The 14,539-nt window shown below is 45.9% G+C and overlaps 1 protein-coding gene across 1 annotated transcript; it reads right to left on the reverse strand.

The window, feature by feature from the left end:
- Positions 1-9,515: 9,515 nt before the first annotated feature.
- On the reverse strand, positions 9,516-12,792 carry LOC129699101 (transmembrane protein 177-like). The gene is given in 3 exon segments (XM_055638758.1): positions 9,516-10,555; positions 10,557-10,856; positions 12,538-12,792. Coding segments are annotated over 2 exon segments (939 nt in total). The 5' UTR covers positions 10,842-10,856; positions 12,538-12,792; the 3' UTR covers positions 9,516-9,901.
- Positions 12,793-14,539: the final 1,747 nt, after the last annotated feature.

Here is a 14,539-nt window from a genome sequence, read left to right on the forward strand (position 1 = left end):
AGACTGACGGAAGCGTGGCTGCTAATCTGCACCTACGGCCCCTCCGACCACCACCAATCACTCACACACATTCACACGCAGGCAAAGGTGGGTGAAGTGTCTTGCCCAAGGACACAACGACAGTATGCACTCCAAGCGGGATTCGAACCGGCTACCTTCCGGTTGCCAGCCGAACACTTAGCCCATTGCGCCATCAGTCATCATCCTCCTTTATTCACCTGTAGTTGGGGCCTTTGAACCCTCCGCAGTTTGCCGCTGCCAATGGTCTGATGTCCGAAGCCCTCGTGTCGGGATAAAAGAAGGGGCTGCAGATGCTGGTTTACAAAAAAAGGACACAAATTGCTGAAGTAACTCAGCGGGTCAGGCAGAATCGCTGGAGGACATGGATCGATGATGTTTCGGGTCAGGACCCTTCGTCAGATTGATTCTAGTTTTGTTCTTATGTTTTTTCTCCCCCCCCCCCACTTTCTCCAGTGTTTCCATGGAAATGTCAACTAAGCAGCAAATTTCAATATACACAGGGGCAACACTGAGCTTCCCATAGTTTAACACTTTAACTCCACATCTTGTACCCTGCCCGACCTGTCGATTCGTTGTCTCCTCCACTTACACAGCGAGGCCCAGTGAAAGCTTCGTGATGCAACACCTCAGCTTTTGATTTGAATATGGATTCAGCGCTGGTGGCCATTTTGCCAGCAGCAAGATAATCTTAAATATGCCGCTTCAAACTTCTACGAGACGAAAAATGGCATAAATCAGTGCAGTAACCAATTAATTGGACCATTTAAACAAACTATCGATCCTACGATCACATGAGGGAGATGGAGATTCTGATCCTGTGATATGCAGGCACTGTAATTACAGTACCTGAACGCACCAGAGAGGTCTCCATTACACAGAATAGTGAAAGGCCCGGATAGAGAGATGTTTCCACTAGTCTAGGACCAGAGGTCATAACCTTAGAATTAAAGGATGTTCCTTTAGGAAGGAGACGCGGAGGAATTTTTTACTCAGAGGGTGGTGAATTTGCGGTATTCATTGCCACAGATGCCTATGGAGGCCAAGTCAAGGGATATTTTGAAGGCAGAGATAGATTCTTGATTAGTACGGGTGTCAGAGATTATTGTGAGAAGGCAGGAGAATGAGGGAAAGATAGATCAGCCATGATTAAATGGCAGTCGACCTAATTCTGCTCCTATCCCTTATGAACTTGTGCCCGGAAACTTGGTTGCCAAAGCAGCCTCCAAGTAAGTGCTGGGGCCTACAAACACACACTCACCCTCACCAGGCTCTTGGCCAAGAACAGTCTCTAGAAAATAAGACAAAGTACAGGTCCTGAAGGGAGGATTTAGGGAGTTGGGAGGAGAGTTAAGGAAAAGGACCAAAAAGGTAACCATCTCAGGATTACTGCCTGTGCCACACGACAGTGAGAGTAGGAATGGAGCGAGGTGGAGGATAAATGCGTGGCTGAAAGACTGGTGCAGAGGGCAGGGATTCAAGTTTCTGGATCAGTGGGACTTCTTTTGGGGAAGGTGGGACCTGTACAGAAAGGATGGGTTGCACTTGAACCCGAGGGGGACCAATATCCTGGCGGGGAAATTTGCAAAGGCTACTGGGGAGACTTTAAACTAGAATGGTTGGGGCGAGTGACACAAATAGAGAAAGCTAGTAGACAGAATGGGAGGCAGGAAGCAGAAAAGGGAAGCACTCGGACACAAGAGGAGAAAGAAAAAAAAGGAAATAAACAGAGAATAAGAGGCTGGGGGGTTTCTTAAATGTGCATATTTTAATGTTAGGAGCATTGTAAGAAAGGTGGATGAGCTTAGAGTCTGGATAGACACCTGGAAGTATGATGTTGTGGCGATCAGTGATACATGGTTGCAGGAGGGCTGTGATTGGAAACTAAATGCAGGTATTCCAGGATTTCGTAGCTTCAGGTGTGATAGAATTGGAGGGGCAAGAGGTGAAGATGTTGCATTGCTAGTCAGGGAAGATATTACAGCAGTGCTTTGGCAGGATAGATTGGAGGGCTCATCTAGGGAGGCTATTTGGGTGGAACTGAGAAGTGGGAAAGGTGTAGCAACACATAGGGGTGTATTATAGACTGCCAAATGGGGATCGAGAATTGTAAGAGCAAATATGTAAGGAGATAGCAGATATTAGCAGTAAGCGCAAGGTAGTGATTGTGGGAGATTACAACTTTCCACACATAGACTGGGAAACACATTCTGTAAATGGGCTGGATGGTTTGGAGTTTGTAAAATGTGTGCAGGATAGTTTTTTGCAGCAATATATAGAGGTACCTACTAGAGGAGGGGCAGTGCTGGACCTCAGGGAAGAAAGAGGGAGATCTACAATAATTATAGGCAGCATGAAGTAAATGAGGTGCTTGAGGAGTATAAGGAATGTAAAAAGAATCTTAAGAAAGAAATTAGAAAAACTAAAAGAAGACATGCGGTTGCTTTGGCAAGTAAGGTGAAAGCAAATCCAAAGGGTTTCTACAGCTATATTAATAGCAAAAGGATAACGAGGGATAAAATTGGTCTATTGGAGAGACAGAGTGGACAGCTTTCTGCAGAGCCAAAAGAGATGGGGGAGATATTGAACAATTTCTTTTCTTCGGTATACACCAAGGAGAAGGATATTAAATTATGTGAGGTAAGGGAAACTAGTAGAGTAGCAATGGATACTATGAGTTTCAAAGTAAAAGAAGTACTGACACTTTTGAAAAATATAAAAGTGGATAAGTCTCCAGGTCCTGACAGGATAATCCCTAGGACATTGAAGGAAGTTAGTGTAGAAATAGCCGGGGCTATGAAAGAAATATCTCAAATGTCATTAGAAACGGGAATAGTCCCCGAGGATTGGCGTACTGCGCATGTTGTTCCATTGTTTAAAAAGGGTTCTAAGAGTAAACCTAGCAATTATAGACCTGTTAGTTTGACTTCAGTGGTGGGCAAATTAATGGAAAAGATACTTAGAGATAATATATATAAGCACCTGGATAAACAGGGTCTGATTAGAAACAGTCAACATGGATTTGTGCCTGGAAGGTCATGTTTGACTAATCTTCTTGAATTTTTTGAAGAGGTTAGTAGGGAAATTGACGAGGGTAAAGCAGTGGATGTTGTCTATATGGACTTTAGTATGGCCTTTGACAAGGTTCCTCATGGAAGGTTGGTTAAGAAGGTTCAACTGTTGGGTATAAATGCAGGAGTAGCAAGATGGATTCAACAGTGGCTGAATGGGAGACGCCAGAGAATAATGGTGGATGGCTGTTTGTCAGGTTGGAGGCAGGTGACTAGTGGTCTGTGTCGGGTCCACTGTTGTTTGTCATGTACATCAATGATCTGGATGAAGGTGTGGTAAATTGGATTAGTAAGTATGCAGATGATACCAAGATAGGGGGTGTTGTGGATAATGAAGAGGATTTCCAAAGTCTACAGAGTGATTTAGGCCATTTGGAAGAATGGGCTGAAAGATGGCAGATGGAGTTTAATGCTGATAAATGTGAGGTGCTACACCTTGGCAGGACAAATCAAAATAGGACGTACATGGTAAATGGTAGGCAAATTGAAGAATGCAGTTGAACAGAGGGATCTGGGAATAACCGTGCATAGTTCCCTGAAGGTGGAATCTCATATATATAGGGTGGTAAAGAAAGCTTTTGGTATGCTAGCCTTTATATATCAGAGCATTGAGTATAGAAGCTGGGATGTAATGTTAAAATTGTACAAGGCATTGGTGAGACCAAATCTGGAGTATGGTGTACAATTTTGGTCGCCCAATTATAGGAAGGATGTCAACAAAATAGAGAGAGTACAGAGATTTACTAGAATGTTGCCTGGGTTTCAACAACTAAGTTACAGAGAAAGGTTGAATAAGTTAGGTCTTTATTCTCTGGAGCGCAGAAGGCTAAGGGGGGGACTTGATAGAGGTCTTTAAAATGATGAGAGGGATAGACAGAGTTGATGTGGACAAGCTTTTCCCTTTGAGAATAGGGAAGATTCAAACAAGAGGACATGAGTTCAGAATTAAGGGACAGAAGTTTAGGGGTAACATGAGGGGGAACTTCTTTACTCAGAGAGTGGTAGCGGTGTGGAATGAGCTTCCAGTGGAAGTGGTGGAGGCAGGTTCGTTGGTATCATTTAAAAATAAATTGGATAGGCATATGGATGAGAAGGGAATGGAGGGTTATGGTATGAGTGCAGGCAGGTGGGACTAAGGGAAAATAATTGTTCGGCACGGACTCGTGGGGCCGAGATGGCCTGTTTCCGTGCTGTAATTGTTATATGTTATATGTTACTGAATGACAATCTTCTCCGTGGATTGTCACTTTGTCGTGGTGGTGAAGCTTGTGTGGACCTGAGATCCTGAGAGTGATGCCATCTGGAGCTATGCTCCTGGTAGGGCCACCCATGGCGGCAAGATCGAGGGGGATGTCTCTGGATCTTGGCATCTGCTGGGCCTCTGTCTGTGAAAAGCTGCAGGCTGTGGATTGGTGTCAGCTAGTCTGGACACTAGATTGATATGCAGGATGGGGAAAGATCCAGATGTCCTCTCGATTGATAAAATGCACGAGGACTCTGAAGAAGAGCTCAATGGTGTTGCAGATGCATTAACAGGATTGGCCGACTGCAGAAGTGTTGTAAATACTGTTAATAATGTTACACGGTGTTTGTGTTACTGTTTGATGATTGGCTGAAGTGTGAAGCCTTGTTTGAATTGTTTATACTCCCTGGGAAAATGTTGCGTTATTTGATTAATTTACTTCCTTCCAGAAGCTTCTGTAGAAACATTGTAATGGGGTGCTTTGTAATTGGGTTAGGGAACTGTCAATAACATTTTAATGTAATCAATATCTGTGATTGGTTTGTAGGGGTTACCACCCCCCATGTAGTTCTGCCCCACAGGGTTTGATGACCTATAAAAGGTAACCCCCACGAGGTTCGTTTTGATCTTCTGGAGGAGCACTTGGGATTGCATAACCTTTTGGAGGTGGCTGCTTGCACTAGGCTGAAGGGCTTGGGCAAGCAGAGACAAGGATCAATCCCGCGGTGGCTTAGGTATCGCATAGGGGATTTGTTATTGTTTCATAAAATAAAGATTAGTGGTCCAGTGCTTGACTTGGTGTTTTACTGAACTAGACTAAGGTTAACTCCAGGAGCATAATTACACCATCACAGTGAGGAATGTGGGATCCACTGTGATGGATGTAAACTTTTATTTTATGTGGGTGTGTGTCTTGTAGCTTTTAACTTAATATGGCTGTATGGTAACTCAAATTTCACTGTACCTGATCTGGTACATGTAACAATAAACTGACCAAATTCATCTGGTACATGTGACAATAAACTGACCAAATTCAGCATGTTACTGAATACTCTGTTGCACTTCAACAGGTCCACAGTGAAGAGTATACCAGTTGTATCCCAGCCTGACTGATTCCGTAATTTGAATGTTCAAGAATATGGGAGGTTAGTTACCTTTTCCTTTAGTAAAGTTTTGATCAAAATTTGCTTCCTCGTGTCTCTTTCTACATTTTCTCTTTTGGTCTCAGAGGTATTCACTTTATTTGACAAAAACATTCCTATCTTCTCTGCAACTGAAACCAAATTGTTTTCTCTTTCCTGGTTCTGATGAGTGGCCTGAAACCCAATGTATCAACGCTGTTCCTCTTTCCAAAGAGACTGCCAGATCTGCCGAGAATTTTCAGCATTTTCAGATTTTATTTTAGATTTCAAGCATCTGCAGTTGATTTCATTTTCATTTCTTGGCAAGCGAATATTTATAAACATTACCATCGGCCCATTTCAGATTGAGGCAAGGAAAATTATATTGTGGGATTAAAAAAATTTGCTCAGATGACATAAAAACACTTTGATAAATATCACAGAACCATAGGTCAAAATTACATCAGCATTCATTTGAAAAAGATACCGAACAAATTAATTAAAGTCAATTGATTTCCAGGACCTGATAACTTGCATCCCAACACTTTGAATGGGCAGGGCGGATAGTATGAGTGCCATCTTACAAAATTACAGAGATTAAATAGAAAAGATAAAAAAAATAGCAAATGCAACCACACTATTACAGAATGAAGAGAATATTTGTAGGTTTGTTACCTAAAATTGGAGAATTCAATGTTCAAAATTGTCCCTAGTGTGTGTAGGATAGGATTAATACGTGGGGAGCGCTGGTCGGCGCGGACCTGGTAGGCCAAAGGGCCTGTTTCCGCGCTGTAAAACGAAACTAAAACATTAACCTACAGATCAGTCAAATTGATATCAGTGGAAGAATAAATGCTAGATGGAGTTGGAATCAACAAACTAATAACAGGTCACTTGAAGAGCATATACTTATCATATGCTAGGAATCAGGATGATGGTATTCTTCAAGGAAAAACAACCAAAGTTTTTGAGTGACTCAGTAGGTCAGGCAGCATCTCTGGAGAACATGGATAGCTGGCATATCATCTGACCCCGTGGTGTGTGGTTTGGGGGCAGAGAGAAAGCTGGAGTTTGGAGTTGGCAAGTGATAGGGGGGGGGGGGGGGGGGGGGGGGGGGGGGGGGGGGGTGGGGTGATAGGCAGGACAGTTGGGCAAAGGCTAGACATAGAAAGACAAAAAGGGTGAGTTAAGGATAGAAGAGGTGAGAATTGTGATGCCAGAAAAAGGAATATGAAGGCGGAATTAGACTGGAGATGGAGGGCATGTGAATGCATATCCAGATGGGGTACAGGGAAGAGAGGAGGGAGAAAAAAAATGTTGTTGGTAGGTTAGTTACCTCAAATTGGAGAATTCAATGGTCATACTGTTAGATTGCAAGCTACTCAAGCAAAATACGAGGTGCTGTTCCTCCAGTTTGCGTGTGGCTTCATTCATGCGCAGAGGCCCAAGATAGAAAATTCTTAATTGCTACGGCCTTACAGACACATTAAACAGAATACAAAATATACAATAAACTATTCTGAGTAAATCAAGGGCCAAGGGTGTTATTTGCCGTACGCAATGGATAGGAACCAGAATAATTAAATTATTGCTTGTTGCAATTTCCCAGGCATAGTGGACACAGCAATAAATACAAAATAAATTAACAGTTATTCAAGTAAACCAGATCATGCATAGGAGTGTGCAAAAACAAAGGGCAGAGAACAAACATGGTACAAAGTCCACAGTGGTTCAGTGCTGAGGAAGGGTTGTGCATAGTGATAGAAGAACCTGATGGTAGACAGGAGGAAGTTGTTCTTGAACCTGGAGGTTGTGATTCTCAGGCTCTTATGGTAGCAGTGAGAAGAGAGCATGACCATGCTGGTGTGGGTCTTTGATGATGCTAACTGCTTTCTTGAGGCAACGCTTCCTATAGATCCCTTAGATGGCGAGGAAGTCTGTTCCCATGATGGGTTGGGCAACGTACACCACTTACTGCAGCCTCCATCATTCTTGAACCAGGCTGCAATGCAATCAGTTTGCGTATTCTCCACTTTTGGAAGTTTGATAAGAGCATTCGGTAACATGCTGAATCTCCTCAAACATTTTAAGAAGCAGTTTTGTGTTGTCTGAGCTTTGTGATTGCATCAGTGTGCTGGGCCCAGGATAAATCACCAGAGATGTGCACTCCCAGAACTTGAAGCTGTTGTTTCTCTCCGCTGCTGTCCAGGCAATGAAGATAGGTGCATTGTCCCTCAGCCTTCCTTTCCTAAAGTCAATAAACAGTCCCTTGATCTTACTAAATTTGAGAGCAAGATCGTTGTTCCAGCACCACTTAACCAATTTGTTAATCTCCCTCCTGTACTCTGACATATTACCCTTTATTCCTCCAACAAGAGTGTTTTATTGTCGTATGTCCCAGATAGAACAAAGACATTCTTATTCGCAGCAGCACAACAGAATATGTAATCATAATAAATAGTATGATTAAACGAGAGAGGAGGGAAAAAAAAGTTCAGTGTGATTGTTGCAAATCCAGACAGGTTGAATCTTCAAACGAGCATTTAGCTTGGGAAGAATTTATGTAATGGAATTCAGGTTTGATAAACCTGCCGATTCTGCACCCAAGATGCTGTGCAAGGCTGACATGTAAGCATGGAAGAAATCACTATTTGTTTGGTATCCTTAGGGAAGCGTGAGATATGGGGAATCATGAGAAGGACAGGAAGTGTACACCAAGGGAAACAATTTGACACAATCTTACTGAACGGCACAGCAGGTATGAAGGTTTATATCGTTCCTCCTTTCTTACATTCTCAGGATGTCAAAGTCAAGATGGGAAGTCATACCTGGGGCAGGACCTTCATAGTGAATGGTATGGCCCTGGGGAATAGGGGTGCAGGTACATAGTTCACTGAAAGTAGCTTCACAGGTAGATAAGGTGGTCAAGAAGCCTTTTCGCATTTAGACCTTCATCAGTAATGGTGAGATGGGCAAGATTTATTATGAACCCGAGGGGCAACCAGAGAAGGAAGTTGAGGCAGATACTATAACATTTAAAAGACATTGGGACAGGTACATGGATAGTTCACGTTATAGGAGTAGAATTAGGCCATATAGCCCATCAAGTCTACTCTGCCATTCAATCATGGCTGATCTCTGCCTCCTAATCCCATTTTCCTGCCTTTGCCCCAAAGAACACGTTCTAATCAAGAATTTGTCAAATCTCTGCCTTACAAATATCCACGGACTTGGCCACATCACCCTCTGTGGCAATGAGTGGCACAGATTAACTCCCCTCTGACTATAGTTGGTCCTCTGAGGGAGCGATGTATGTATGTATTTATGTATGTATTGTTAGATCTATGTACCATTGTATGTAGCATAGTTAGTACCAGTCCAGAGTCTGAGTACCAGAGTCAGAGTACCAGCACAAAGTCCAGAACAAAGGGTCACGGTTTAAGGATAACGGGGAGATCTTTTAGGATCGAGATGAGAAAAACATTTTTCACAGAGTGGTGAATCTCTGGAATTCTCTGCCACATAAGGTAGTTGAGGCCAGTTCATTGGCTATATTTAAGAGGGAGTTAGATGTGGCCCTTGTGGCTAAAGGGATCAGGGGGTATGGAGAGAAGGCAGGTACAGGATACTGAGTTGGATGATCAGCATATAATGGTGGTGCAGGTTCGAAGGGCCGAATGGCCTACTCCTGCACCAATTTTCTATATTTCTATGTTTACCTGCACTGATGTAAAGCACTTTGATCAACGAGAGTTGTTTTTAAATGAGCTATAGAAATAAAATTGACTTGACTTGAAAATTCTTCCTCACCTCCTTTCTATTTCTCCATTACCTTGCCTTTAACTCTCAATTTTCTCCTCCAACATATTATTCTGTCATCAACATAGCATGAAAAACCATACTAATTTATCAACTTTACATATTCTGAAAGGTTACATAATTTCCACAATATGATTGTCATGGCTATTTGCAAATAATCAAAAAGTAGAAGTGAAATTGAATATTTCCCCCTCCCTCCACCATAATCTGACAAATAAAACTTCAGGATATCCAATAAGTAATGTCTATAAGTGTGTATATTTTGCATTTAGATTTCATGACATTCAATATGTGCTTTTGGATTTTTGTCAATTATCAAGAGTTCAGTCTTGCATGGCACAAGGCAAACAGTAGTTTTAGAAACACTAGCAGTTGAAAAGCAAGTTAAGGATATCATTGATTTTTTACATTGTGACTGTGGCATATTTCACTTTAGCTCTGTTTTACAGATTTTAAACTCACAACTGTGTTTTTGCAATAATGGAAGTCGAAAATGGTTCCCACAAAGGTTGAGTAATCAGATGACAACGCGGTTCAGTTCAAACACAAAATCTGGATGAGAGTCAAGTAAAATCGACGAAGTTTACATGATACATGGAGATGAGCAAATAAATATTGTCAAATCAGTTTTACTTCCAACAGTCATTCAGGGTGTTTTCAATCATCTCCTTCCTGGAGGTGTAAGGAGCATGTTTTAGTCGGAACCAATGCTTAGGGAAAAGGTTGCCATTTGTTGCATACATTTCCATCCCTTGTTTGCCAAGGAGCAAACGGAAAGTTCGATTTCGTGCAAGAACTTTATCATAAAATTCAATGCCTCCCTTTGCATAATTCTTTGATATTGTTGCTGTCCGGTGGTCTGATCGGTAGTCGAGCCAGTGACTGAGTGCATCAGAAAAAAGAAAATAACCCACAAAGCCCACTGCTGCCGCAGCCAGGTTAAATACTCCACGTAATAAAAAGGGTCCCGAGTAAAGGCCGAGGGCTTGCTTCGAGGCCACGCCTATCACGTACGTGCCTGCTAAGCAAGCTGGTGCGAGCGCCGACTGAAGGACGGGGCCACTGCTTTGCAAATACATCACCTCTCTTGCAATGGCAAACCTCTGCGCATCGGAGGAAAAGGTGAGGGATTCTCTCAGAGATTTCCCCACCTCACTATCCCACTTGACGTTCCTGCCATTAATCATGACAATTCGGTTGGTTATTCCTTGCCCTTCCGCCCCTGTGCTGTTGAAATTAACTGGGATGCCAATGAGAGCTCCACTGGGCAACCAGGGAACACCCCGCACTCACGGGTTGAAAGCTGAAGGCAGCGAACGCTGTATAATTCTGCGTTGAATCCACTCCGGCATCTTGAAGCACCTCTTGGAAAGTGGTTTTCAACCTCTCTGGAAGTTCAGCCGGATCTCCCTTGGACCAAGCTTGATACAACTTTCCATACGTCCGTTGGGGAAAGACATGACAGAAAGCATTGGTGGCAAATAATCCTCCACAGGAAACAGCTAATAACTTGACTCTATGTTTGCTGCCAAATAGAGTAAGTTTCTTAAAAATCTGATTTGTCATCATCAAAATGGATCTGGTCTAGGAATCAAAACACATATTCAGTTGCAGAGAAAAAACCCCCAAATATATTTGATCAAAAAAATTAAACACTAAATATTTCTGCTATGCAGAGAGGTAAGTGAACTCAAAGGCAAGTGAGAAGCAAAGCTGGATATCATGGTTAGTTTACATAGAGATACAGTCCTTCAGTGGAAACAGGCTGTTCGGCACACCGAGACCAAGCCAAGCAACAATCACACGAGTTTAGTTTAGAGATACCACGTGGAAACAGGCCTTTCAGCCCACCGAGTCCACGCCGACTAGCGATCCCCGCACATTAACACTATTCTACACACACTAGGGACAATTTACACACACACCAATTAAACTACAAATCTGTATGTCTTTGGAGTGTGGGAGGATCTCAGAGAAAACCCACGCAGGTCATGGGAGAACGTACAAACAGCACCACCCTGTAGTCGGGATCGAACCGGGGTCTCTGGCGCTGCAAGCGCTGTAAGGCAGCAGTTCTACAGCTGCGCCACTGTGCCGCCCTAGACTATGCTAACCTACTTTCGCATCCACACCCTACAAACTAGGGGCAATTTACAGAGGCCAGTAAACCAACACATCTGAGATTTGGGAGCAAACCAGAGCACCTAGATAGAGATAACCCACGTGTTCACGGGGAGAACATGCAAATTCCACAAAAAACAGCACTTAAGGCAAGGAGATTGAACTTGGGTCTCGGGTACTGTGAGGCAGCAGGTCCACCTGCTGCACCATTACATCACACCGTGTCTTGGTGGGATCTTCTGGGGTCAATGGGCAACTGGCGGGGTACTTTTGAATGTGGTTATTGAGGGGGTACATTTGAGGAGGGAGGTCAAGGCCATCACATCGGGTGGGGGGAATGCGGTGTCCTGGAGCGGTCTTTGAAGAGTGTTTTGCCAGAGGAGGGTGGGAAGTTCTGGAGGGCCAGTGAGGGGAAGGGTGATCCTGGTAGTCTTTGGAGGGGTCTGAGGAGGTGGAGGGGGTCTTTGAGCAGTCCGAGACCTTGACATCTCCTGGGGAGAGGGGCTGTTCTGTTGGGGTCTTTGGGGCAGGGTATTGGGGGGGGGGGGGGGATGGAATATTGTAGGGTCAATGAGGGGCTAGTGAGGTGAGGAGAAACCTGGTCATCTTTGGTGGAGTCTTGAAGGGGGGGGGGGGGGGTGGGAGACATTGAGGACTGTTGGTACACAACAAAGCTGGAGAAACTCAGCGGGTGCAGCAGCATCTATGGAGCGAAGGAAATAGGCAACGTTGGCCGGGCCGAAACCCTTCTTCAGACTTCTTGAGGACTGTTGGTCTCTGGCAGGTCACTTGGGTGGGGGTGGGGGGGGGGGGGGGGATGAGGTCTCTGGAGAGGGATCCTGGTAGCTACTTCGGGGAGGGTATCTCTGGGGAGGGTAATTAACGTCGGCGAGTCGAGTCGAGGTGTCTATGAGGTGGGGTCTCTGGGGAGGGGAGGGACAGTGGGGAGTTTTTGTGGGGAGGGGTAATTTAGGGCTGTGAGCGCTGCCAGGCTATTGGGGAGAGTTATCTGGTCTCCTGGAGTGTGTCTTCCTTCACCTTCAGGGACAGGCGAGCGGCCACTCGGGCCCGAGCCGCAGCCTCCTAGCCCCCTCCCTCCCTCCCTCTCTCTCCCCCTCCCCTCCTCTCCACCGACCGCCTTTACCTCCGGCTCCACGCTTTCAGCAAAACGCTGCGGGAGAGGGACACGTCGCAAAATATGGTGACTTCACGCCACCTCTCTGCCGCAGTAGCACAAAGTACGGCTGTAGTTCGACCCCGTGGTTAGCGGAGCGTTGCCGTCTATTTGCTCAGGAGAGTGGAAGGTGCAGTGAAGAACCAGCTTTGTAAGGTCAGAGCGGCCATCTTTGTAAGGTCAGGTAGCGCAGCGGCCAGCTCGGCGGCCATCTTTGTAAGGTGATGTAGCGCCCGGGGCCAATATTGAAGGGCCAGGGCGCTCGGCGGCCATCTTTGTAAGGTCAGGTAGCGCCGGCGGCCATCTTTGTCAGGTCAGGTAGCGCAGCGGCCAATATTGAAGGGCCAGGTCGCTCGGCGGCCATCTTTGTAAGGTGAGGTAGCGCCCGGGGCCAATATTGAAGGGCCAGGGCGCTCGGCGGCCATCTTTGTAAGGTCGGGTAGCGCCGGCGGCCATCTTTGTACGGTCAGGTAGCGCAGCGGCCAATATTGAAGGGCCAGGTCGCTCGGCGGCCATCTTTGTAAGGTCAGGTAGCGCCGGCGGCCATAGTTGTCAGGTCAAATCGAGCAGCAGCCACTTTGGCAGGTAAAGGATAATTAGCAGCCAACATGTGTAGCAAGAAACTGCAGATGCTGATTTAAACTGGACAGGCACACAAATGCAGGAGTAACTCAGCAGGCCAGGCAGCATAAGGTCATAAGTAATAGGACCATTTGTCCGATCAGGTCTATTCCACAATTCAATTATAAAAACATGAAAAATAGGTGCAGGAGGCCATTCAGCCCTTCGAGCCAGCACTGCCATTCAATATGAATTAGTACTAGACCCTGATTTGTCCCCATATCCCTGGATTCCGTTAGCCCTAAGAGCTATATCTAACTCTCTTGAATTGGCCTCCACTGCCTTCAGTGGCAGAGAATTCCACAGATTCACGACTTTCTAGTTGAAAACGTTTTTCCTCATCTCAGTCCTAAATAGCCTACCTGTAGTGGCACTTGCTGGTGCGCGCCAGCATCGAACCCTGCGTTCGGAAGCCGAGCGCACGTGACTCTGGGAGGGGTCGGGTTTTCGCACGATTTCTGGGCTCAGCCCGGCAGTCGATTGAGGAGCACCGTTGTGGTCAGTTGTGTATTAGAGCCCGTGTTATCAGAGAACTGTAATTGAGAGTAAATTTTGTTCAAACAACCAATTGTCGTTTCTAATCCACCAAATTGGTGACCCCGACGAGTCTAACCGTCGTTAAACTCGTGGACATGCAGGAAGAATACTTTCCCGCCAAGGCAGCCGCTGCTCAGCATGACTTCACTGGCCTTCGACTGCCCTCCTATTGGCCCGATCAACCACAGGTTTGGTTCGCGCACGTGGAGGCGCAGTTCCACCTGCACCACGTCGTTGCCGCGTGACCAGATATTTCCACGTGGTAGGAGCCCTGCCGCAGGAGTCAGCCTCGCTGTTGCTGCCGTACCTTCGGGCTCAGGCGCCGAGACCGAGCGGCGAAGATCCTCCATATGGACGGGGTATGCGATCGGAGGCCTTCCACCTTAATGGCCAAGATCCTGGCCCTGATGGACGAACATCGACCGTGCTTACCCTTCGAGCAGGCGTTCTTGGAGCAGCTGCCGGTTGAGGTCCATTTAATGCTCGCTGAGGCCGATTTCAGCGACCCCCAACAGCTCACTCAGAGGGCCGATGAACTCTGGACCACGGGGCGGTGGGACGTTTGTGCCTTCACCCGCCCAGCCATCACAGCTAGAGTGCAGCTGAGGAGGCAGCGCGAGGAAGGTCTGTCACTGGCCGCCTCTGAGGATCCGCCGCAGCATTCTGAGCCATATAGTAGACTACCATCTACGTTTCGGTGCAGAGGCTCGACGCCGCCAAAGCCCTTGCATGTTTCCCGTAGAACCGACCGTAATCGGCCCGAACGAACGCCTCTACGTCCGTGACCTTCACTCTGGCCGCCGTTTCCTGGTGG

Source organism: Leucoraja erinacea, chromosome 7 (genome assembly GCF_028641065.1).
Source record: "Leucoraja erinacea ecotype New England chromosome 7, Leri_hhj_1, whole genome shotgun sequence".
NCBI classification, from domain to species: domain Eukaryota; kingdom Metazoa; phylum Chordata; class Chondrichthyes; order Rajiformes; family Rajidae; genus Leucoraja; species Leucoraja erinaceus.